The sequence below is a fragment of the Argiope bruennichi genome, chromosome X2 (genome assembly GCF_947563725.1).
Source record: "Argiope bruennichi chromosome X2, qqArgBrue1.1, whole genome shotgun sequence".
Lineage (NCBI taxonomy): Eukaryota > Metazoa > Arthropoda > Arachnida > Araneae > Araneidae > Argiope > Argiope bruennichi.
Window position 1 is genome coordinate 21,100,672 of NC_079163.1, and position 26,305 is coordinate 21,126,976.

General features: G+C 27.5%; 1 protein-coding gene across 2 annotated transcripts in view; it reads left to right on the forward strand.

The window, feature by feature from the left end:
- LOC129960218 (chloride channel protein 2-like) overlaps window positions 1-26,305 on the forward strand; it is a 119,757-nt gene that overhangs the window by 67,867 nt on the left and 25,585 nt on the right. Inside the window, exons 2-11 of one of the 2 annotated variants that reach the window (XM_056073460.1) lie at window positions 1,720-1,863; window positions 12,114-12,264; window positions 13,223-13,354; window positions 15,610-15,738; window positions 20,186-20,319; window positions 20,925-21,002; window positions 21,718-21,796; window positions 23,170-23,295; window positions 24,948-25,032; window positions 25,841-25,942. In XM_056073460.1, the coding sequence (XP_055929435.1) occupies window positions 1,804-1,863; window positions 12,114-12,264; window positions 13,223-13,354; window positions 15,610-15,738; window positions 20,186-20,319; window positions 20,925-21,002; window positions 21,718-21,796; window positions 23,170-23,295; window positions 24,948-25,032; window positions 25,841-25,942 (1,076 nt within the window). In that variant the 5' untranslated portion in view covers window positions 1,720-1,803. The remainder of the gene's footprint in view (window positions 1-1,719; window positions 1,864-12,113; window positions 12,265-13,222; window positions 13,355-15,609; window positions 15,739-20,185; window positions 20,320-20,924; window positions 21,003-21,717; window positions 21,797-23,169; window positions 23,296-24,947; window positions 25,033-25,840; window positions 25,943-26,305) is intronic. The other variant, XM_056073461.1, reaches the window with a different exon arrangement.

The window sequence follows — 26,305 nt, forward strand, 5'->3', positions numbered from 1 at the left end:
TTCTTTTTGATTGACACATATAACTCTTTATCTACGTCACACATGTATTAAACATAAATATTAATGTATAATATAACGCAGAAATCTAATCCGTCAATTTATAGCAACTAAAATAAAATACTCGAGGTACACTTTCGAGTATTTATTATTTGGCTCATATCAAGATAAATATTGTCGTTGAGATGCTATTAGACTATTTCTTTTTGATTGACACATATAACTCTTTATCTACGTCACACATGTATTAAACATAAATATTAATGTATAATATAACGCAGAAATCTAATCCGTCAATTTGTAGCAACTAAAATAAAATACTCGAGGTACACTTTCGAGTATTTATTATTTGGCCCATATCAAGATAAATATTGTCGTTGAGATGCTATTATACTATTTCTTTTTGATTGACACATATAACTCTTTATCTACGTCACACATGTATTAAACATAAATATTAATGTATAATATAACGCAGAAATCTAATCCGTCAATTTGTAGCAACTAAAATAAAATACTCGAGGTACACTTTCGTGTATTTATTATTTGGCTCATATCAAGATAAATATTGTCGTTGAGATGCTATTAGACTATTTCTTTTTGATTGACACATATAACTCTTTATCTACGTCACACATGTATTAAACATAAATATTAATGTATAATATAACGCAGAAATCTAATCCGTCAATTTGTAGCAACTAAAATAAAATACTCGAGGTACACTTTCGAGTATTTATTATTTGGCCCATATCAAGATAAATATTGTCGTTGAGATGCTATTAGACTATTTCTTTTTGATTGACACATATAACTCTTTATCTACGTCACACATGTATTAAACATAAATATTAATGTATAATATAACGCAGAAATCTAATCCGTCAATTTGTAGCAACTAAAATAAAGTACTCGAGGTACACTTTCGAGTATTTATTATTTGGCTCATATCAAGATAAATATTGTCGTTGAGATGCTATTAGACTATTTCTTTTTGATTGACACATATAACTCTTTATCTACGTCACACATGTATTAAACATAAATATTAATGTATAATATAACGCAGAAATCTAATTCGTCAATTTGTAGTAATTAAAATAAAATGCCTGAGGTACACTTTAAAATACCTATCATTTGGCCCGTATCAAGATATATAATCTGTTTGAGTCTCACTGATGATTTAGCGTCGCCATTTTTGCATCTTAATGGTCAAGCATTAGAAATTAATGAAATTATTTTTTCTCTTTATCTTTATTCCTTTATTTTCCGCGCCTGATATGTCACAAAATAGTGGCTGGTAGCGAATAGATCAAACCTCACTCTAAGAAAGAAACAGGTTGTTTTTGCTTACTTAATCATTTGTCTTAAAACACTTCGTACTGATTAGTGTTACTAATTTGAAAATATTCTGATATTTTAAAATCAGAAACGCATTTTATTAAAATTTATTCTTGAAATGACTTGAACTCTAAAGTAATTATACCCTGGATTTTTTTGAAATTAAAAACAACTAATATTTAAAAAAAACACACACACCATGAAATAATCAGTCGAATTGCATGTAAATAAAAACTCAGGTAATTTCTGTATGTAAGTAGGAATTCTAGAATTTGTAAAATTTTCTTTTTCAGTGGCAAATAAGATAAATAGTATTTATAAGGTACTTTTGGTATAAGGTTGTTTCATATTCTGTGTGTGTAACTTGTACTTTTTCTGCAGTTATCACAGTTGTGAAACACTGAAATCCCATTCAATGGGTGGATTACAGATTTCTCAAAGTAGTCTCGCACTGCATTGCTTAGAATGCACCCCTCTTCAAAAGGATGCATCTGGATTGCTGAAACTGATGGTAGTCCCGCGCAAGTATGGCATTTCTGATCTAAAAGAGTGTGCATTTTCTGATCTGCAACCCTAGAACAGCTGTTCGACTGCATGGGCGAAATGAAAAGTTACATTTTCCCTCCCTATTTATACCCCATACCCTTTATTTTGCAGCGCGAGGAAGTACTTTTTAGACATTTTTATGTGCCCCCCTCCCATGTTCTTGTTTCCAAAACTTGTATTTGGTGAATTCTTAAGCTTCCCATTTGAATCGTCTTGATTTGATAGAAGATAATGTTGGAATCTATTATCTTATTATTACCTAACCAAATTATTTTTAGAAGTAATTTACCTTGAAATGTAATGGGTAGTGGAGATTACATTCCCAACCAATGTTATTAAAAATGCAGAACCATTATTACAGTACATTAATGAATTTTAATAGTAAAACCGTACAAATTAATTCACATCAAAAATCATTTTAGAGAATGCAGTTCCCCAAGATGTGAACTTGTAAAAAGAGAAGAGAATTTACCAAAATATTTTACGAAGTTTCAGATGTTCGATTGTGAATCAATAAAATTGGTTGGTTTTGCAGATGATTTTTGTTCTTTTTTACTCACCATCTGTTCCTCAGGTCGAACACTTGTTGAGCCGAATCTGAAATGTGCTCAAGCTTCTTTAGGATAATGTCATTGTTGTCAATATTTAAAAAAAAAAAAAAAAAAAAAAAAAAAGAACTCTTATTATAATACTTGTTATTTGACATACCGACAGTTTTGAGTACAATTTGTGCCTGAATACCTTTATGGATAAATCAATTCATGTATTTTTGTCAGAATTTATTCAGTTATAAAACCATAGTAATCGTATACAGAATATTTGTATTATTTTCTGCTTAAGACTCAATGTAATTTTAGTTGAAATAAAAATCCACTTCTAAAATAATTTAGCTATTTTGTAAAGAATATTTTTTAAGCAAAATTTCTTGTCTACCCTCTATATCTCCTTTAGAATTTGTAGGTTTTTAGAGTTATAACTTTTTTTTTTTAAATTTTATTCTAAAATCTTTTTTTTCTTAAATTGCTTCCAATTCTTTTTCAAAATTTTGTCTGCATTATTTAAAGCATATATTGGACGGCAATAGTCTTTAAAATTTGTTGGTTATAAGTTTGCAATCTTAATATAAGCTTGATCCTATACATTTTAATTGCGAAAAGAACAGAAATATTATTTTTTTTAATTACAACAGGTTTTTACCCCCAATAAATTATGATGCAGGAATTTAAATATTGCTTTTATATAATTACCGATGGGAAAATTACTTAAAGAAATTTTTTCTCTCAGTTTCATTATATTAGAATATAATTTTATATCTACTTTGAATAACTTGATAAATAAACAAATATGTCATTATAGTTGTTCTTGTCAGGGATATAAAGGTAGATAAAAGATTAATTTAACTTTTGGCAGTTATATGGCTGCTGTATGCGTTTGATATTCATTTCACAAAGTTCTAAGTAGCTTTTCATTTTGTTTAATATAGTTACATCTCTGTTTTATTTAGTTCATAATATGCACGATTTTACTATCTGAAGTTTGTTATTTTGTTTGGTGTGCTCAATGTCGTTTTACGACTAATCGATAGCATTCTTCTAAATAATTCCATTTTATTAATGGTTTGTAATCCTATTTGAAAGTGATATATGTTGAAAGCATATTTTCTTTTAATCTGTTTCAATAATACAAAATCATTTCGATTTTCATAACAGGAAAAAGCTGTGTGTTTTGAACTAAACGCATCTGTTTTCTTTAAATCAGTGTGGCTCTTGTGAGCATGTGTTTTGCATGTGCATGCTTTGTATGATTTGGACTTTTATTTTTGTTTCTAAAAGTTTCTTCCGTAGATTAAAACGGATGTGAACATTTGAACTTCTACTTCGAAAAATTTTTAAATGTTCGCTTTTTACAAGTTTTGAAATTTATCACATGTCAATTTTTTTTTCTTTCAGCTGTATAGGGATTAATTAAAGTTATATATTTGATGGCCTGGATTCTTAACTTTATATTGTTGGACTGACACAGATATTGTGACTCAACAAACTTGTATCGTTTGGTTTAGTTAGATTAACGTTGCCTTTGTAGTTACACCCGGGCCTGTTTGCGGATGGATATTGTGAGTTTAACTGTGATCAGATGAAAAGAATGACATCTGAGCTGGTACCCCATCCTTAGCAATGTAAGGATATTTGACGAATTCATTATGCACTATGGAGACGTATTCAGTGGTTCTTTTGTGGAATAAGGTCAAAAACTCGCGATTCTTTAATCTCGAACCAAAACTCTCTCATCAGACTTTCATAGTCTTCATTTAAGAATCGAATTATAAACAATGAGCGAGGTATGCCAAATTTAAAACGCAGTTCTAAGTCGCAATTCAGTCCGAATTTTTATCTCCATTTTGGTTGATCAGCTTAATATAAAAATTTACAAACAATTTTATATTAGAACTAAAATGATTTGTGTGATAAATTAGGTTACTCTATAATCATTATTTGTCTTCTATGAGAAGGAATGGAATAATTGGTAAATTATTTTGTGAAACTGAGAAGAATCGAGTGCTTATAAATTCTTAATTTGATTTATAATACTTATTTACAATAAAACATTAGCATTTTTATAATATATTTGTAACAATTTCTAAAATCATCATGCAGTTTTTCTAATTGTACTTTCATCCAGTTAGTTTAATTTCATATATTTTAACTAATTTCGTATTTGGAAATTAGTCAACTTTTGTCTTAATGCGTGTATGTTTAATATATATATATATATATATATATATATATATATATATATATATTCTACATGACAATTGAAATATGAAAAAATATATAAAAATCGCTGTGTTAATATTTATGTCTGCGGTTACTGCTAACAGTGACGAAGTCAAACGAAAAGAAAAACGATTTAATTTGTTCTTGTTGTTTAAAATATATAATCTATCTACCCCAAAAAATCACATTTATCGATGTATCGTCAGTATTCTTTACACTGCAAATGTACTGATATGCACATTGTTTTTATAGCAGAGGTGACAGCTTAAAACAACTAGAACACTTGTTACGATTTGATCGCTTTTAGCAGTATACTGACGATATATTTAATATTTGTGAGTGCATTCAAGAATGTAATCTTGTGTGTGTGTGTGTGTGTGTGTGTGTGTGTGTTTCAATTGATGGAAATTTCTTTTTTTTAAAAAAATTATCGTTAAGCTGATTCATTTCAAATATAAATGCTATAAATTAAAAGTTTCATTTTTATTGATACAATCTCAATGTTTGAATCAGCAGTGAAATTTTTCTCCTATAATATTAGATAAAACTTATATAATCTTAATCTAATTGAAATTTTAATTAATTTCCTATTTTTTATTTCTAAAACGTTCCCTTATTTTCTAATCCAAATCTTACTTTTTTTTATTTAATTATTTCTAACACGTACTCTAAAAAAATTGCTGACTCCGTAATTCTCGCTCTACAGGCGAAGGAATAAATATGCCTGACGCCCACGACATTTCTTAAATCTACCTAAGTTTCTCTTTCCTAAATCGACGCGTGCCAAAGAAATCCCTATTAGAATCTGTCGGTAAAATGCACTGAGGGAAAAAATTCACAAACTTTTCTCTTCTTGTCCGATGTAAACGGACCCATTTCATTGGTCATCCCAATGCATAAATCATGCCCTCCGGTGGAAAAGTAAATTGAAGTTTACTCCAAATTTTTCTTCTTTTTGGACACTCATTTGCAAATATATGTTACATATGTATAATATGTCACATTTGACGATCACATCGTGCGCCTAGGCTATTAATTGGGTCAATTAAAACTAAATTATTTCTATTTTAAAGGTGAGCATACTGATAAAATGATTCTGCTCGGCGAATCCAATGTAGTTATTATTTACTTAAAAGGTGGATTCAATTTTTTCTTTATCGCGTAATCAAAACAAAAACGATTCCTACTAAATTTTTCCCCGTTAATATTTCATTTCTTTGTACAAAAAATTACCATTATGGACTTCAGTTATTATTGTTCGAAAATAAGAAACATGAATGGCAATTGTAAATTTTAATTAATTGTATAGTTCATCAATTGTTTTGAAAGAAAAAATCATTATTGAATGGCAAGTTCAAAACTTATTTTATTATTACAAATATAAAATATTAATCGTTATGAATTTTTTTTTTCTAAAAACAGATGGCGGCAGTGAAAAACCTGCAAAATTTCGTTCGATTATGTATTTATATTGATTATATAAAACAAAAAAAGAAAAATTATAGATTCTTAAAATTCACCACTTAGTATCTAGGACATCCTTCTTACCGCTTTTGTGTTAAATTATGAATATAGAGGCAAAAAATAGATGGATATAGATTTAATAAGCAGTTGTGTCACTAACAGTTACTCAACAACATCATTTATCATTATAAATTTATAATATGTATGCAAATGATATTGCGAGAATCCCACTCCTTTGGAACTTAATGGCAATCCGGTTTAAAAGAACTAGTTGTTTTAAATTCTGTGGGAGTAAATAAATATTCCCCACCCCCAGTTTTAACCTTTTTGCTCTTACAGTACAGTTTTAAAGGTTTGTTTGTTCAGGATGACGATATCAGGAGCTAATAAATGTAATTGTCATCAAAGCAATGAACACTTATATTTTCAATCATTCTCATGAAATTTCAGAAATTTCTGTGGAATTTAACAAACTTTAATCAAATAACTTCGGACAGAAATTTGAAGGAAGTTCCACTCTCAAATGTCTGTCAGACAAGTGTTAAAATTTCTGAGAAAAATCTGTATTATTCCTTTGTCTCTACCTACGCTTGAATAGATTTTACCTTACGTTTGTCATGCAATATAATTTAATTATACTATGTCATTTCCTTCGCTTTCTTACATTGGTTTTTTTAAAACGACCACGCGAGGTTAATTTAGTCAATTTTATTTACATACATGACGTGAGAGAATTACTCTTTGAAACTTGATAGATTACTTTTGGCCAGGTTTCTCGTGACTTTTTTGGAGTCTAAATCTTTATTACGTTTATTATTTATGCATCATGGTAAACAATAATTTTAAAGAATTATATTTTTAAAAAATCTGTTTCGATTTCTGAAAATGAAAACGAAAATTATTTTTAGTGACATGATTACTGGAATTCGAGGGCGTATGAGAGGGTAGTTGTTTACTTTCAAAACGTTTTTGTGGTATATAGCAATAGCTATTCAATTTCTTGAAAAAAAATCATGAGTATTAAAGAAATATTTAATTATTTGTCTCCTTTCTTTAAACTGAGATATTTAATAAATTAATTATTTAAAATGTATTTTCAGCTGTTCCTTTGCTATGTAACCTTCATCCGATGTGCTATTCGTTAAATAAATTCAAAGACACTTTTTTTTAATAGAAACTCTTGGATAACGCTCAGTTTTCAGTAAGTGTTCATCAGATTAGGAAATTTACGATTTCACCAATAAAATCAATTCATGCTCATCTGATGTGCTTTAAATGCGCCGTGCCTATTTAAGTTTGGAATCCATTGTGCATATAAAGGAGAAAAGAATGTGACATCTCTGCACAGTATAAGACATCATGAAGTCAGATGTTAGATGGCATTCGTCGTCATGTGACTTCACATGAAGTGGATCTTTTGCAAATATTTAGATGACAATTCTTTAGAATGTTTGTAAGGTAAATATAATTTGCCTTATACGTGAAGAGTTCGTTATTTTCGGCTTGTGAGTTACATCCTTTTATTAAGGAAAGCAATCATTGCAAAAGGGAAATAGCTGCTGTTCGCTTAAAAAAAGTTAATTTTAATATTTCACAACAAAATTGTTTTTAAAAATATTTTCTTTTAAAATTTAAGTTCGATTGCATTGCTTTGAACGAATTACGAGACCGTACACGTGTTTTTCTGAGTGTGCTTGTGTATGTGGGTAGGGGGATATTCTTGTTCTTACTTCTCTTCCCTTTATCTTTTATCTAAAGATAGACACTCTTCATCAGTAGAATTTTTGTAGACCCTTCATTAGGAGGTAATCACAGTCTTTAGTGCTAATGCACTTGCCTATCTGCTGATGTTTTACACTTTTTATTTTAACCTTTGATATTAAATGCACTAAAAGGTTATTTAGACGCCTTATACTTTTTACTTCCCTTATAGCTTATAATATCTATTGTAATAAGAATAAAAAGAGAGGATAAATTTTTCTATTTTATTTCTCTAAATTATCAACGATTTATAAATGCTCATATTTAATTTGATCTGTTTCATGTTTGTAAAAATTGAATTTGATGAAATTTGGCACACTAATGCATTCCTTGTGATAATGCAATATTTTGATATTTACAGAACGATTTTCCATACGTCTGTCATTTTAATTAGATCATTTTATCAATTTTGATTATCTACCTGTGACGCCACCTTGTATTGAATTTCAAAATTACACAATATTCATAATATTGAATTCTAAAATAAAAAAAATAAATAAAAATAATTAAAATGGATGAAGAATTTTTCCTTTTTGAAATACATATATAAAAGTGTGTTCTTAAAAACTGTTATAATTAAATTTATTCTGAAACTAATTTGATGTAGATTCATTATGTTTGGATTCATTTTAAAATATCAGAATACAGAAATGCATATGAATTTTAATTTTCATGACGAGTTTTCTTAAATGCATAAAAATTAGTAATTAAAAGATGCTGATTCAGTTATTACATCAGCACAATATGAGGAAGAATAAGCATAAATACTCTTATAAGCTATTATAACTAAATGCAATATTTAATCAGGGATACTTTAAAAAATCATTTGCGCGTTTAAATCTATTTTTTGTAGGTGTTGTCTTATTTATTTTTTATCAGATACTGCCGATATATACTTTTCTTAAAATGATTTAATTTTATTTAGTCTTCCGTATTTATTTTGATTTCATGCTCGTCGAATCGTTCGTAATAATATTTTATATCGCCAAACTTTTCAAAAATTGCTTCCAGCTGTATAATTGAACAGTTTGATTGTTCAAACTCTATAAATTCTTAGTTTTTTTTTCCCCACGAAAAAAAAAAAAGCTTGTAATTTTTTAATAAAAATAAAGGTTAAAACAGAAAATAAACATGAATGTGATTTGATGATTTCCTATAAAAGCGAATGAATAAATAAAAGAAAGCCTTCATTAGAAATTAGAAAATTAAGCTATTCTTGTCTATTAGATTGCCTCACGTTGAAAATTTGAATATTAATATTCGAATTAATGTTCTTAAAATTTACTTTCTGGGAATTCTTTTCATACCTTCAGGTAAATCCAATAAATATTTCACCTCAAAATCGGAATACTTGTATTTTTGTTTGAAGTTAAAAATTTAAAAACGTTGGTGGGCATTTCCCTAGATTTTTTTTTAAAGCTTTACCAAAAATCTGAACTAAAATTATTATATGTCAAGAGATTAATAGTTTAGTTACAGTGAAATACAAATCAGCAAGCAAAACTATGCACTTGCACAAAATTGTAGCACATAATTGCAAGTTTCTTATATATTGTTTGTTAAAATTATTTTTTTTTAAAATTCCATATACAGGGTGACCATGAAATAACTGCCCTATTTGGATGCATCTATATTTAAAACTAGAAAGGAATGAAACTAAATTTCATATTAAGACTGTGGAATACTTGGGAAAAGGAATTCCGCTAGATAAATAAGTAAAATCACCGATGCCTTATTTTCTCAAGGTCAGGTCAGCAAATTGAAAATGTTGCGCATGAGTCAGAACACCTTAATAATGATTTAAGATCCCCCCCCCCCTGCGTATTTCATTCTGTGTATCATTCACGGTTTTCCGTGATTTATTATAATTACTGAACCGTTTTCGATCCGTCAGAGCCAAATCTATTATATCACTTACTTTTCTTTTTACGGAATTTATCTTCCTACATCATCCGCAGTCCGAACATGAATTTTGGTTCTATTTTGTTCAGTAGCTTTAACCGCAGATGTTTACAAACAGATAAAGTTTATTGAAGGCCCTTCTGTACTTATCTGATTACTTTTATTAATATTATGAAATTATGATTCACACTTAATTTTCATATATTGCTTAATGACGTAACAAAAAAAAAAAAATGAGAATCATGTGTGGATTCATTTGATTTCAGTAAATTCTCGATTTTACAGACCTCGAATTGGCGGACTTCGAATTTAAAGAAGATAATTTCTCTCATTTTCTTTAGCTCTTGTTTTCATTTTTCTAATTAGCTCAAGAGTACACCCCCTCCTCCTCCGACCATCTAATAAGCAATTTTAAGGAGTATATTATTAATAATATTGTATGCATATAAAATATGTTGCATTACATCATACTGTGTAATTTCAAGAATAATATTCTACTTTAGACAAAATTCACTACACATTTAGCAATTTAACTTGCAATTTTATGGACAGTTTTGAGGCTTAATTAGTTATCACCATAATTTTTTTTGCATAGAAAAAGATATTAGATTCATGCAAAAGAAGAAAAAAAATCGATGGCGACCTTTTTTTTAAAAAAAAAAAAAATGGCGATGGAATATAGGATTTTAAAAGTTAGAGCCAGCTTTGATCGCATCAAAAACTAATCAATAAAACATTAAACGATGTACTAAATTTATGAAATTGAATAAAGCTGATAGGTTTCAATGATTGATTTTGAATAAAATATTTAGAATTGTTGTATTGATTGCTATATAAATACAATTTGTCACAATGAAGCGCACGAAGCGGAAATAATTTCATTTCCATTAATCCATTATAATACTGCTTTTCCTTATTTATTACGGATTTTATCGAAATTTTCCATTACGGATTAAGATTCAAATTTCTACGAGAACGAGGGTTTTTTAAAACTTTTAAACGTTAAATCTTGATGGTGTTAGAAATAATTTCTAGCTAATTTATTAATTCTGCTATTTACTATAAAACAAGATATATTGGAAATGGTAAGCAAATTTCAGAAGATATTTATTCTATATTTTCTAATATTAAGCATTAATCATTATTTTGTGTGATGTATGCTTTTGAAGGTTTTTTTAAAAAAATTTTTTAAAGATTATAATGTAATATTTTTTCAGATTTTTTTTTTCTACATTTCATCGTTTTGAAAAATGTCATATAATTATTACTAATTCTTTTAATAATAGTGATATATATATATATATATTCCTTGTGTTTTTTGCTTAGATAAAATATTTTTCTTAAAAATATAAATTTATGATCATTTTAAATATGCAAATAATCTTGAGTTCAAACTTTTAACATAAGTCTTCTGCGCGTGCGTGTCTGCCACCTTCGTATATATTCATTTACGGACTGCCACCTTTCCAAAACTGGCATATATGTCACTGAAACTTATGAATATTCTATTCTTTGAGAACTGATTATAAACGCAATGCATTGTATTTATTGCATTTTTAATATGCTAAAGTATTTAACCAGCTTCTAATACAATTCGCATACCAATGATGGCATATATTGTCTCGCATTTCGAAAAATTAAAATTTGTAAGCACTCGATTTTGCCTATATACAAACTAATGATTTCAAATTCGTGTAAGAAAAATAAAATAATTTCTATTTTGCATTTTACAAATAACATATAAATTAGTTATTTGAAAGCATGTCGTATTTTTTTTATTAGACTTTGAAGCTACTGCATATAGAATAATTTCGATGGCGATTTCTATCTTGAGTAAAAAAAAAAAAAAAAAAAAAAAAAAACTATTTGAGAATTGAGAATTATTTTTTTAAGAAGAACGCAGTTAATAAGACAAGACTCTGGATAGTTTTAGAGTCAAAGAAATTTATAAGAATATTAAAAGCGAAATGTAGATAAAGTTCTTTAACTTTACATTATTGGCTCATATTGCATTACATATTAGTGTTATTTGATGTACAAATCTTGTAGAGAATGTATAATTGTAAATATAACTCTACAAAAAGCATCTAAATTTTATGTTTTCTAAAATAGGAAGAATTTCTTTAAAATAATAATAAAAAAAAATAGAGTAAATAACTTAAATGTTATTTTTTTTAGCTTTTAATTTCTATTCTAGTTACCTAAAATTGCATCGCAAACAGTTCTATTTGAAACTAATTATTAAGAAATGCTTGCTTGTCTTTAATAAATCATTTTTTCTGCTTCTAATGCTTTGAGTTACTATCATGTTTACCAAAATTTTTTCAGATGTATGGCCAATATAAGGAGGATTTAGAAGCATATGCAAAAGCAGAGGCAAGAAGATTAAAGGCTTTACAAAAATTACGAAAGAAGGAAGAAACTATAAGAAAGAAGGAATTGAAAACATATCGTAGTGCTTCCCAAAGGCGTATTGCAGGTTTGCACTTTTTAAAAAAATTGATTTTAGATTTCACTTGTTGTTGAAATTTACCCTATTTTCTTTTAATTATTTTTCATTATACTACCTCATAATTGTTCTTGTCTTATAGTATTAAATATTTATTTTGAAGGTCATCTGCATATTTCATTTTATCTATAAATAAATTAGTGCTGTTTTAAGTTTTTAATTCACTTATTTCTGTCTATTTGCTGACAAAATAAACACTTAGATTTTATAATGAAAGTACTAATCTCCTTGGATGTTATTTATTTTTTCTTTAAGAAGTTAAAATACGTTTGCACTAGTTTATGAATCTTATTATATGTTTGATAAGAAACATGTATAAAATTAATGCGAAAATGCCAAATAATGCTTAACGATAAGACATATTTCTATATTGTCATATAAAATCACTGGCTTATATTTAAAATTCATTTTTTAAGGGAAAACAGAATATCGCCATTATTCAGTAGCAAAATCTAATTGGATTGTTGTCAAATTGTTAGTATCGTTTTACCAATACCATATTTAATTGCTTTGAATATTTTCAATCGGCAGATATTTTATTAAAAGTGAAATCATATTGATGAAATTCATGCAAAAAATTTTAAATTGAGACAGATGACGTAGACAGGAACTGCTTGCCACCCAAGACAAAAAAAAAAAAAAGTTTTGAAATCGATTGCATAAATGCATAAAACATTGATGAAGATAGGTAATATACCCTCAATCCCAACGTACTCTGATCTATTGTTAACAGAATAAAATTCTTAAACAGAAGATTGACTTAACATGTCAGCCCTTAACTATCGTTGCTTATATTACTTCGCCCTTTCTGTGTGAAATCTCTTTCTGATCACTCTTTATCTCTTGCTTCTGTATGAAACGCGCCTTTTATGTATTATTTTCCATGTGTTTATATTTTTAATAAGCTATGTTTTTATAATTTTTCCAGGGTATTTCACAGCATTTTGGCAACACACATTTGCTAAATTAGGAGAAGACTGGGTTTTCCTGGCAGTGTTGGGCATTCTCACATCCTTGATAAGTTTCGGCATGGATTATGCCATTGCAATTTGCCTGAGAAGTATATTTACTATATTCATTACATATTTTAAAACATGTCATCGCAGTTGTTTTACTTAAGTTATGAAGTTATATTAAGTTATATGAAGTTTAATTAAATCATGAACATTAACAAAGAAATATTAAAATGCAATATTGAACTAGAGAAAAATCTGTTTTATTCTGATATTTTTATTTATTGATACATAACGGACTTCTAATATTTATGAAGGGTGGCTCATGTAACAAATATTTTATTTCGGTGCCATTCCCCCCCCCCCTTTTGTATTTGGAAATTTCCATTGTAGAAGTTTCCTGCACGCTGTGATGTAATAGATTTGCGTACCGAACTGTAAAAAGAGATCTAGGATAAATTTTATCGGCCCAATGTATCAAAAATAAATCAGATCAATGAAAACAGGTATTTTACAATAGAAACATATCATTACAAATATTCTAGTTGCTTAATACCACGCGGATTTATTAGGTATTCTAATTACTTTGTCTTCGCAACAGTTTTTGTCTCGCAGTGTGAACGCATGATTGGAAGAAATGAGTCAGAAAAACTTTCAAGATTCACGAGATCGTAATTCTTTTTTAATGATCTTTGCATAATGAAGTCACTTTCGAATTTTACGGGAATCTCCTAAAACAAGGGTTTTGAAGAAAATTGGGATAAAGCGACAATCGACAAATCTGCGGATCATGGTGGCCAGTTGAGTTCTTCTTAGACGAACCCTAGGAAAAATTCGAATGACTTAGTTGTCCTATATCTTGTTAAAAAAATGTTTACATCGTATTATAATTGTGGCAGTGTGTCCTAAAATATTCGATGCATAAATCTAATGAGAATGAAAGTAGATATGCCCATTCATCCTGTATAAAAACCATGTCTCTTCAAATATTTTGGCAGAAAGTTATTTTGGCTTCTCAGAGAAAAGTAAGTTGTTGGTTATCTTACACTTTCCATGTTAGTTATGCACAGTCAGAACGTCCTCTCATGAAAACGCAGCCTACCCAGAGAGAAACACCAGGACTGGAAATTTGGACTTAAAAAACCTTGTAAATTTTCAATGGAAGTTAAGGTGATGTAAGGAAGGTGCTTTATTTGTTGCGCATTTTTGTTCAAACAGTTACATGAAAGTTAGTTGCTTATTTATACATTATCCAGTAAAATGTCAAATGCATGCTGTTATGCTACCTTCCTCCCCAAATTGCTTATGTACCTGACTGACGGATAGTACCTTTCTGTTGAATCATCATTGCTTTCATCGTATCAAATTGTATGTATCTTATTACATTTATAAATATAGTAAACTATCAAAGCACTTCACTAAAAGGTTTGTTATTAATATGGAAGCAGATATTTCGAAGTCTTATTATTCGATGTTCTGTCCTTCATTTTCTGTTGTCAGTACTGACACATAATAGTAGAAGATGACTATTGCGCAATATATGCACACCAAGCCAAATTGGATAATTTTCTATAAATATTGTGCAGGCCAATTCATAATTATTTTTGCAATGTCATAATTTGCAATGTCATAATTATTTTTGATACGTTCCACTGATAAAGCTTATATTTTCAAAAAGCTGTTTGTTTTAGTAATATCATTGAAGAAGTAGTGGGCGATTTAAGAACCATATGTAAGAAAAAAAATAAAGCGTAAAAAAAAAAAAAAAAAAAAAAAAAAAGGAAATTTGAATCTCTATTCCGAAACATTGTAACTGGGATTCTACTGACTTGGTAGTATCAGCTGGTGCATACTATGCAAAAAATTTTCAGAGTTTCAATCAACTTCAGGTTATTTTTTCCATTGAAGTGTATTATTTAAATGAAAATTGTAAATTTTGGGCGTTATTTTTTTCTTATAGTAATGGAGATATATTTTTTCATGTAAGTTTTAGGTTTGACTTTAGATTTTGTCTATTTATATTCGTTTTTGAGCAGTCAAAATTGTATGTATTACAATTTTTCATGTATCCGTATACATAATAAAATCAAATAAACAAATAAAATTTTAATTTTTGAGACCAAAAATGAAATTTTTTTATATCATTATTTGATAGGTTTTGATATTAGGATTTAAATTTTGTTGGTATCTTAATTATTTTCACTCAATGAATGAATGCACTTGCATTCAAAGCATTCTTCTCAATTCCAAATAGGTTCACAACTAACATTTAAAAAAACATGAAACTTTTAAAATTAATTAATAATGAAGATATTTAATTTGGATGTTGATTGAAATAATATTCAATATGCTTTAATTTCAGCTCGTATATGGCTTTATCGTGATTTAGCAAGACACCCTGTGCTGCAGTACATGGCATGGATTGCATTTCCTTTAACATTAATCTTGTTTTCTTCGGGTTTTGTGCATATAATAGCACCACAAGCTATAGGTTTGTGTTTGATATATTTTCATTTTAAATTTTATCATAACATTAAAAATTTTTTTCTTACATTTTTGTAGTTTAAATTTGTGTATTCTTTTCAATATGAATTTCGGTGTTTCAGATTTTTTTTTTTTTTGTCTATCATTCTATCACATTGAATTTCATTGAAAAACTTTTGACTTAAAAATAAGAGAAACTTTGAGTTAAAAATATGAAAAATGCATTAGCAGGCATTTTAACCGTTCTTTGTTATAAATGTATCTTAATAAATATTTTTTACGATTCATATTATATATATATATATATATATATATAATAAGATGTTGGTGCCGACATTTTTAGGAGAGAATTTCAGTATTTCCAAAAAGAATTAAAAGTATTTTTTTAAATCCTCATATGATTTTTTTAGATATCAGTTTATGGATTAATTTTTTTGTGAAGAAATTTAGATTATTTCTTTTCATGACCATTTGCAGAACATTGAACTCGAATTTGCGTGTACAGTGGATGTAATGATCTCTTTGTGTCCAAGCCAAAATGATCATTGTACCCAAATCACTCTTACTATTAATAACTCAATTCTATAAATATACAGAAACAGTAGAAAAAGCAGACCACGCAACATCATTCATATTATTCATTTGTTTTAATTGGAAACAAATCGAACAAGGATTGAAAAATATTCATACACATTTAATTTTAAAAAAAATTTAATCAATAAGTTATTGACACTAATATGTCCTTAAACTGCAATTTATTTTCAGTTAACACTATTCAGACAGATAATTTAATTTTCTTAGTTTTAAGAGAAAAGGATTGATATAGAAACTTACGGGTTTTTTTCGTAAAAACTTTTCATAAAAAGCATAAACTCTTAATAATTTCTGATGAATGCAGCTCGTAATTGTCAGTTTGCTGAAGAAAGCTTGTGACGAGCTGAAGTCATCATTTCAATTCAAGGGGTTAAGTTATCAAGCAATCATTGGATAAATCTTTCATATGAAGAATGTTCAGCAAAATATCAAGGTAAAAGTCTTGCAGAGTTTTGTGGGCTGGTGTTTTATTCTCTTCTAGTTTCTTTTCATTGTCTTCATGCTGTATGCCGTCATCTTTTTGATTCATCCATCATTACAAATTGTTCCTCCTGTATTTTTTAGATCTCTCCCAATTTACGTCAGCTTTGAAACAGGCATCATAATTTTTTTAGATAAAGATCTGCTGATTTTTCTATGAATTAGTGTTGTCCTCTTGATTAGTCCTAATAAAAACTCCGTGTCGAACTGACTGAACATCGAAATAGATCACTACAAGCGAATTATTGATCACTAGAACCGGCGAGTTTCAATGTATTTAGATATGAAAGTTCAGTTCCTTGCTGTTTCGATCAGGGCATTCGTTTGACCGCTACAAGTTGCAACTATTATATCACCGATGAATTTCAAATTGCAGAAAGATTTTTTAGTGTTATGAAATTGTGAATATCCTTAATTTAGGATGCAATAAATAAGAAATTGTAGCTCAGCATTTTAAAGTTGCTTGTGATGTTTTTCTGTAACATGTGAACAAACCAAATGTGAAATACCGATACTGAATTCTTTCGAAGGTTCAAAATGTAATGAATGCACTTTCATACATAAGTATGTAGCACAAATTGCCGTAAATTACGCATAGCAAATAACAAAAAAATCATTATACTATTCATTATTATTTGTTGAAACATTATACATTATATAATTTGATTTGCAATACTATTAAAAGCCTCCAGAAACTTTTAAATTTTCCCTTATTCTGGAGATGTCCCAATTACTAGTATAATGTGAAACCACCTTTTACTGCAGAGACAGCTGCTATTGTGTGAGGAAGGCTTGCTACTAGTTTTTGAAATTTTTCTGTCGGAATTACACGCCATTCTTGTAAAATAAAGCTGATAATCTCTATCTCTGATGTGGGTGGTATTAGTCTAGTTCGAATTCGACGTTACTATTCATCAGAAAGGTGTTTTATGGGATTGAGAATCGGACCCCCTAACTGGTCATTCCAGTTTCCCAAAATTAAAAATCGCTAACTATAACGCTGTACAGCTCGTGTTGTCTGAACAACTGCAGAAACATTCCAAAAACTAGTACAGAGCCTTCTTCAAAGAGTAACAGGCGTCTTTGCAACAAAAGGTGCCCACATCATATTATTAATTAATACATCGACTTGAAACATAAGGGTGTCTGGAAGCTTTTTAATTATATTATGAATCAACATAAATTTAGAAATTTAATATTTCAGCGAATAATAATGAATATTAATATTTTTCTATTTATGATATTTAATGTACTTCAATTTATGTTCCTTGCAGCATTCATAAATGTGAAGGTATTTAGTATATTTCTTATAGAATTCAAGTTTTAAAGAATACCAATTTGCTGATAAACCTGTCGTCTTTTAGCTTCGCTTAAAGACCAGCTAAAATTCAATTCACTGCAATGCTGGTATCTTTCTAAATCTGAATGGATTTAACTGGATTTTTAAAAAAATGTATATTGCTTTATATATCTGGCTTTAAAATTATTAAAGGAAAAATATATTTCGCTCATCCGTAGTTAATATTTACTGAAAGTGGTCGTATTTCCTCAAAACTTTTTACGGCATTCTCTTTAAATTTTAATATAATACTTTAATAGTGCTTTGTCATATATTCTATTTGTATAATTTATTTGAGAACTGTATGTTTGAACTGTTCAAAGTTTTATTATTTGCTTTCGATAAAATAGGATCAGCGCTGGTAATTTCCTTAATCAATTTCTGATCGGTAACTTACACGCTGTCCAGACCGAATTTTCATATTAAAACGTGAGTTCAGGTGTATTTTTTACATAGCGGAAGTTTAAAGGCAGTTCGTCCAGCATTTCTAGATAAATGTGATAAAATACATAAATATGAAAGTGTCCGAATACTCTTGATTGCAAAATCTACTTTTGCCTTTTTATAAGATATATTTTTATAGAAATATTTTCATGCATTTAATACACCTTAAGCTCTTAATACACTGCAAATAAGCTTATAGTGTTGTTTGTTAAATATATCAACCTTTAGTGTTTTAAAATTCGTCATTTTATTTTTCATTTAAGTATTTCAAGGAAACCAGAACCTGTGTATTTCCAAATTTTAAAAATAAATTAGCTGCTATACATAAAATATGGGTTTACTTATGAGTTTACGAAAACAAACTATTGTAGTTATATATATTTTTTTATTTCCTATGCATTTTAAGCATTCATTAAGATTTCTAATATCTTTGCTTGTAGTTTTTATTGTATTGTAACACAATTTATAAATTAAACTTGAATGAATCTTATTTTAACGTGAAAAATGTTGGGATTTATCAATAAAGGATTGTGGCTTGTAATAATTTTTAGAGATATAAATGCATAATTATAGTTCTATATTCAGTTAATTAAAATGGATATCCAGTCCATTTAAATAGATTAAATTTTTCACTGTACAGAAATATAAAGTTGATGCCAGATAATAGATATCTATATATTTGTATTTTTGTTTATTTTTTTAAATTTTTGAAGGGTTTTAAAAATAATATATTTATTAAAATAATATCTTTTTTTGCCCACAAATCGAGCAGTTTGTGCATTTGAATTTCAAAATGCTTTTATTCAACAAGTCTCTATAAAATTTCTTTTCCCAGAATCAAAAATAAATGCATGACTATTTTTTTAATAATTAAAAAAGCCACAATAAGGCCTAAAAATATGATGCAAAAAATTAAATCTTAATATTAAAATTTCTAAACTAAAAATAAATTTAAAAAACTTATAATTTTTTAAAATTAAATATATCAACCAGACTTAAAAATTTATTTAAATTATTATTTTTTAAAAAATTGTTAACATTTTTAAAGCTTGATGCAAAATTCGTTTAATTCTGTGATGTTAATTACAGTTATTATTTAAATACTTCTTTGTTTCAAATGAAGTTTTTCTTTTCAAAAACTTTTCTCTGGGACTCTTTTTTTTAATTCTAAGTGTTATGACAATTTCTACGGAATGTTATTTAAAGAATTATTTTATTCATTGATTTTTTTATTATTTTGATTTTTTTTTTCAAATTGTTGCCGCATTTCATCACGATTTTCTTTGGTTTTTGTTATAATTAATTTGTAATTTGTTAAGTAATCAATAAATAAAGCCTTTTTTCTATACTGCTTTAGGGGTATTGAGTTACTAAAATATGAAATTATAAAATAAATTAAAAATGTTCAACCTTGATAGTATAGTTCAGGTATTTTAATTTTTTATTATAATTTTAAAAAATTTTACATTGCATAAAATTACATTCCTTGCTTTAGTTATTATTTTAAATATTAGTATGGTTTAAACATTTTATAGTTTGATTTGAATTTTAAATGAATTGCATAGGTATCATTATGACTTTTTTTTTTTTTTTACAGGTTCAGGCATTCCAGAAATGAAAACAGTTCTCAGAGGTGTAGTACTGAAAGAATATTTGACATTCAGAACTCTAGTTTCTAAAGTTGTGGGCCTTACATGTTCATTAGGAAGTGGATTGCCAATTGGAAAAGAAGCAAGTTATATAGTCTTAGATTTTACCGACTTTATTTATTGTTCAAAGAAGTCGAATTTTCTTTCATAATCTAATCAAAACTTGTTTGTTTTTAAGACATTTTCTTAATAGATGTATATTTATACTTGTAAGATTTGGTTTTTCTGTCTTCCTTACAACTTTTTTTTTCGAATGTACTGACATTTTCTTTATATTGTCATTTCTGGCTTTTCTTCATTTTTAAAAAAAATGTGTTTTTGCTTAGTTTTAAGCCAAATTTTCTACTTCATAGGCATATAAACTCTTTGAACTTAATGTTTGTATCCTTTTTTAAAAGAAGTTTTATAAAGGCTTCATAAAAGATATTTTTTTAATTCTCTGAACATTGTATTTAGATATCAAGATTTTAGTTGTATGTTTTAAAATTATAATTTCATTGTATTAAAAAAATTTTGTAATGAAGTTTAATATTGTGATTAGATAATATAATAATATCAATGGGCAAATTTAATAAAATGCTTTATCATCAGAAAATGGATATGATGGCTTTAATGAAGTTTGTACTGAAATTTTTAAATTTCACTTTGTGAAATTTTTATTTAATAATTCTTTAAATCTTATTTTAGGGTCCTTTCGTACATGTGGCTAGCATAGTAGCAACACTTCTAAGTAAATTAGTAACATCATTTAAAGGAATATATGAGGTATGCATTTATTATCATTAACAAATCCTGTTTCATATTTCTGATTTAAACTTATTTTCTATCTGCAGTGCATGCATTGCTTTTAATTGATCAATGATTCTTATCCATCTATATTGACATATTCTGTCATTATTTTACTTTTTAAAGGTTTTTCTGTGCAATTGTTGTTTGAAGACTTAATAGAATTTATTAAATTCCTCTTACATTAAATGTGACAATTCATTATGATTTAACTCTTTTTTTTATTTGCGTAAAGCCTTTTAAAAGATATTTGAAAATATTTTATTGTTATTAAATTTGTCATTTATTCTGCTTTCCCACCACTCCTATCTGTTTTTCTTTGAACATTTTAATTATTGAAGGGTTAATGGACTTTCGCAGATAATCATGATTGTTGTTATCCAATTTAGAAAAACTAAAATAAATTAAACCAGTTTACAAAATAATATAAAGAAACTCTTGCATCAATATTCTTTCATTTATTAAATATACATACTTGCGCCGTTTACTTACAGTGTTGTCCATCCTCCTTAAGATAGTTTAGAAAATCGTACTATTATTGCTTGAACTTTTAACTATTACTGCCTATATCATACTTAAAAAAATAAAATAATGTGTTATAACAATATGTGGATTATTATGAAGTTTAAAAGTTATTCTAAAACTGTTTAAAGTTATTTTGAAACTTTTTTTATTATTCTTGTTTTACATTTAGAATGAATCCAGAACAAGTGAAATGCTTGCTGCTGCTTGTGCTGTTGGCGTTGCCTGCAGTTTTGCTGCTCCTATTGGTGGTTAGTAATTTACGTTATTGTAAAATCTGGCATACATTTTGTTGATTTCAGCTTTATAATTTTTAACCCTAAATTGTTTCGCATAAATTATTTGATAATAATGAAATATAATATTTCATAAAATGTGATTATTATTATATGATGTCCATCAAATGTTTCATATATATATTTTTATTCTTTTGCTAAAAATGGATATTATTGATTAATTCAAATGTAGAAGACTAGTCTTTTACTGCAAAAGCTCTAAAATACATAGGTTGTTTACTTGAATATATATTGATATGATTTTAGTAATTTAAGTGGAAAAACGAAAGGGAATGAAAATGTTATCATTTATAATGTTACGGAAATCATCCACTAGATGTTCGGGGCAAGAAGTCCAACAAGTTTGATAAAGGATAACGAAGCTGTATTCCACTAGAAATCACGAACATATGACAATAACAGCCGAGGTATACGCATAGAATAGCGCCTGCAAAAAACACACATAGCGCTTGGCGTAAACAAGAGAGTTCTTTCTGCGTTCAACACTCCAAAGAGAGAATCCACTCGCTTTTATAAAGGTTTTACGACTGTGTATGGAATTTTTTTGAAGAATCTTCGGATCTTGGTTCTTAATAGAGATAGAGCCAAAATTCTCGTATTTTCCATAACTTTCATTTTTGTTTCCAAAATCAGATGTCATTTATCTTTTTCCCATTAAAAATATCTTTACATCTTTCTTATTATGAGACTAATTGTGCAGTGAAGCAGTCTTACTGATTCATAAACTCTAGCTACAGAAATATTGTTGATCCGTATATCACAGTACCATAAAAAAACGGAATCCGGAATATTAAACAAAAATTATGACATTCACTTCCTCATAGAAAAACCCGCTTCTAATTTTTAATACACACTTCTAATTTTATGTCTAGGTTAAGACGTAGATGATTAAAAAAAGGGGATGTTATAGGATACTTATAATTTTTTTTTCAAAAGTGCTGATTTAAAAATTCAGATATCTTTTTGGTGAACATAATTTAATATTATGTATATATTTGAAGGATACGTTCTGCTCATTATTTGTTGTATTATTACATTCTTTAAATGGGTGTACACAGTAGTAGTGTCTGTTACAACTAATTATGAGACTTTTTTACAATATTTTTCAGTTGTACCTGACAAAATTGTGATTTAATATGTGCAACAAATAGGTAAATAAGTTAATTGTTTTAAATTATATAATAATATTCGTCAAGCTAAAAATTTAATAGATATTTTTGTTTAAATTAATTATCAATTTATAGCATTCAATTTTATGCCACTTTTATAAGTAAAGTATGTTTTTTTTTCACATCCTTTACTCTAGTTTTTTCTGTGTTTTTTTTAAGGCGTACTTTTTAGCATAGAAGTCACATCAGTTTTCTTTGCTGTGAGAAATTATTACAGAGGATTTTTTGCAGCTTGTTGTGGCGCAATGGTCTGGCGATTGCTTGCTGTTTGGTTCAAAGATGAAGGTATTATAATTAAATAACTGTTATGATTAATTTATGTGAATTATTTTACATAGTATTTTAATTTCGAAAAGATATTTGTGAATGAACATTATAAAAATTAAAATGTTTTATATCATAATCCAAGTTAAAAGTCATCGTAAACATTGCTAATATAATTTTATAGAAATTGCTACATCATGCACTTTATAGGGAATTTCGATGGCACATGGTTTTTGAACATTATTGATATTATCTTTAATTGCACATTTTTTTAGATTGTTTTAGACACATTCATCAATAAAAGGCAGCACATTAGACGCGCTTGCAATTCGTGGCCTATAAAAAATATTTTTGAAGCAAAGCTTTATAGCACTCTATATATAATATAAAATTATAGAAATGTTGTGATTTTGAACATTGTTTATTTTGATTAATTTATCAAGTTTAAGTAAGTTTTTATTGTACTGAAAACATTCAGAACGAATTTCATATATGAAAACTGGATTTGAGTGCGTTTTACCGATTTCAATTCTTGTGAAAGCAAATTTACCTTCTTTTCAAATTTTCAAGTGTTGATCTAAATTTTCCGGAAAAATAGATCGAGGTTTTAAGATATAGAGGGGAAAAAAAAGTCGAGATATCAATATAAAACTAGTTCCTAAAATTTTCGAATTTAATTCCAGTTTGAAAGTAAGCTTGTGTTAAGTCTAAGATACCTGAATTTTACAACTATTTGTCAATCAGATTTAGAAGCTTTCGAAAATTCAAATATGAAATGATTTTCATATTTGAAAGTGTCCATCATATCAGTTCGAACATTCTACACATATGACGGGAGTGCAGTAGATTCGCATCTGACGTAGTTAATTTGTCTTGCTCTATATAAATTCGTTTTATTAAAAATTGCTTTTATTTATTTATTTTTCTTCATTCATGCGAATTTTTTCAGTTTACTATTCCCTCATTGTATGAGAAGCTCCGTTATATTGAAACAATAGTCATTTTATCCTATTAGTGTATTAGGAATTTACGTTGTTCCGTAATCTATTATAAATGACTTCATTTATCAGTTTTAGAAATTAAATTTTGTAATGCATTACAGTATTTGTTATTTTTGCAAATTCTTTCTAATGTATTTTTAAAAATTTCTACTGGAATTTATGTATATTTATCGCACATTATCGATTTATTTTAGACGATATATCGGAATTTGGAAATCTAACCGCCATTTTTTGTAACTTCATAATTTTCCTGGAAATTCTTACTCTAACTGTAACTATATTTCTCATGCTTTAATTGTAATCTTTTTAGCATCCTTCCAAAAATAATTCGATAGATGTTTCTGAAAATACTTATCTTTTATATAAATTTAAAATCCCCTCAACTTCCAAATTTTTTAAATACGCATTTGTTGAAATGTTTTTTTTTTCTTTCTCATTTCTTTTTGAGGAATTCTGTGTGTTCTATATTGATATAAATTTTGTATTTGGTAGCATTTTCATTATAACATTTTTTTCTCTCTCATTTTTATATGTTTACTATAGAATATGTATGATATTAACTCCAAAATTTGCGTCATGTTTTAGAGAATTTTTAAATATACCATTATGTGGTGAAATTAAAATTGTTTTGGACATTTATAACTTCCTTCACAATGAAAAATTTATTTTCAGAAACCATTACGGCTTTATTCAAGACAAATTTTTCAGTTGATTTTCCATTTGATCCTCAAGAGCTTCTTGCATTTGCATTGATTGGGTTAGTGTAACATATTTATTTTAATATAGATTGCATTTTTGGTTTAAATTCATTGTTCAAACTTTTTAATTATCGACTAAAGTGATATTTACCTCATTGAAAATCTAAGTATTTATATTTTTTATTTGATTAGCTAGTATTCTACTTTTTTTTGGTATTTACTTATAAAGTTCAAATTATCTTCCTTATTTTAAATGGTATTTTCTATCCTTCAAGTTGTGAACACAAAATTTGATTATTTTGTACTATAATTTTCTATTGAAAATTTGAATGAATGTAGCTTTATTTGTGCTAATTTCCAAATAAAAATGCACATCCTTTGCCTGTATCCTAATAACTGGATTTTGCTGTAGGAGTTAATATGTATGTTAATATCTTAAAACCTATATAAAGATAAGTACACAAATCACGTGGAGATGAACCATATTTTCGGTAATTAATGTTCCAGATTTTCTCTCAATAGAATTTCGCATTTAATGAACAGCTTTGAATGAACAGCTTAACTCTTTGAAATCGTTCTATGTATTATGACAGATTGTTTTGAAAAACCTAATGTTTATAATGTATAACATTGCAAACCTAGAATTTTTTTTAAAAATACATTGCAGAAGATCTGTGTGGAATAAAATTTTTGGTTCTGAAAAACTCAAGATTTCAATATTATTTATTTTACCGTCTTTTGCCCATAATAGAATTTTTCATCGATGAATTAAAAAAAATGACGCTTATTCAGAAATGTCTTTTTTTTTTGTACTGTTTTCAAAATATATTTTTTCATGAACATTGTTTTTTCATTTTGTGATTTCAGTGCTTTTTGTGGATTTGCTGGTGCTCTTTTTGTTTGGCTGCACAGGCAAATTGTGTACTTCAATCGAAGGCACAAGAAAATGAATTCCTTTCTACAGCGAAAGTAAGGTTACTGTCAAATTACAACTTTTTAAAAAATTAATTGTATCAGCATTTCTTGCCCTTGTTGCCTTCTATAAAAAAAATGAACTAAAGCGTTTTCCTAATTTTGTTTACATATGTACAATGTTATATAATTTTACTTTTCGATTATTTTCTATTCTTATTCTCTATTTATGTTCGCTTCTAAAAACGCGAGTTGGAAAATACATTAAATATTTAATAATATATCTTATAAAATTTATTTTGAATAAACTTAAATTTATATAAACAATTATTTTATTATTTTTTTACGATGGTATTTTTTATTATTTTCTCTTTTTTACAACAAATATTTACAGAATCATTTTACAATGACATTCTTTTA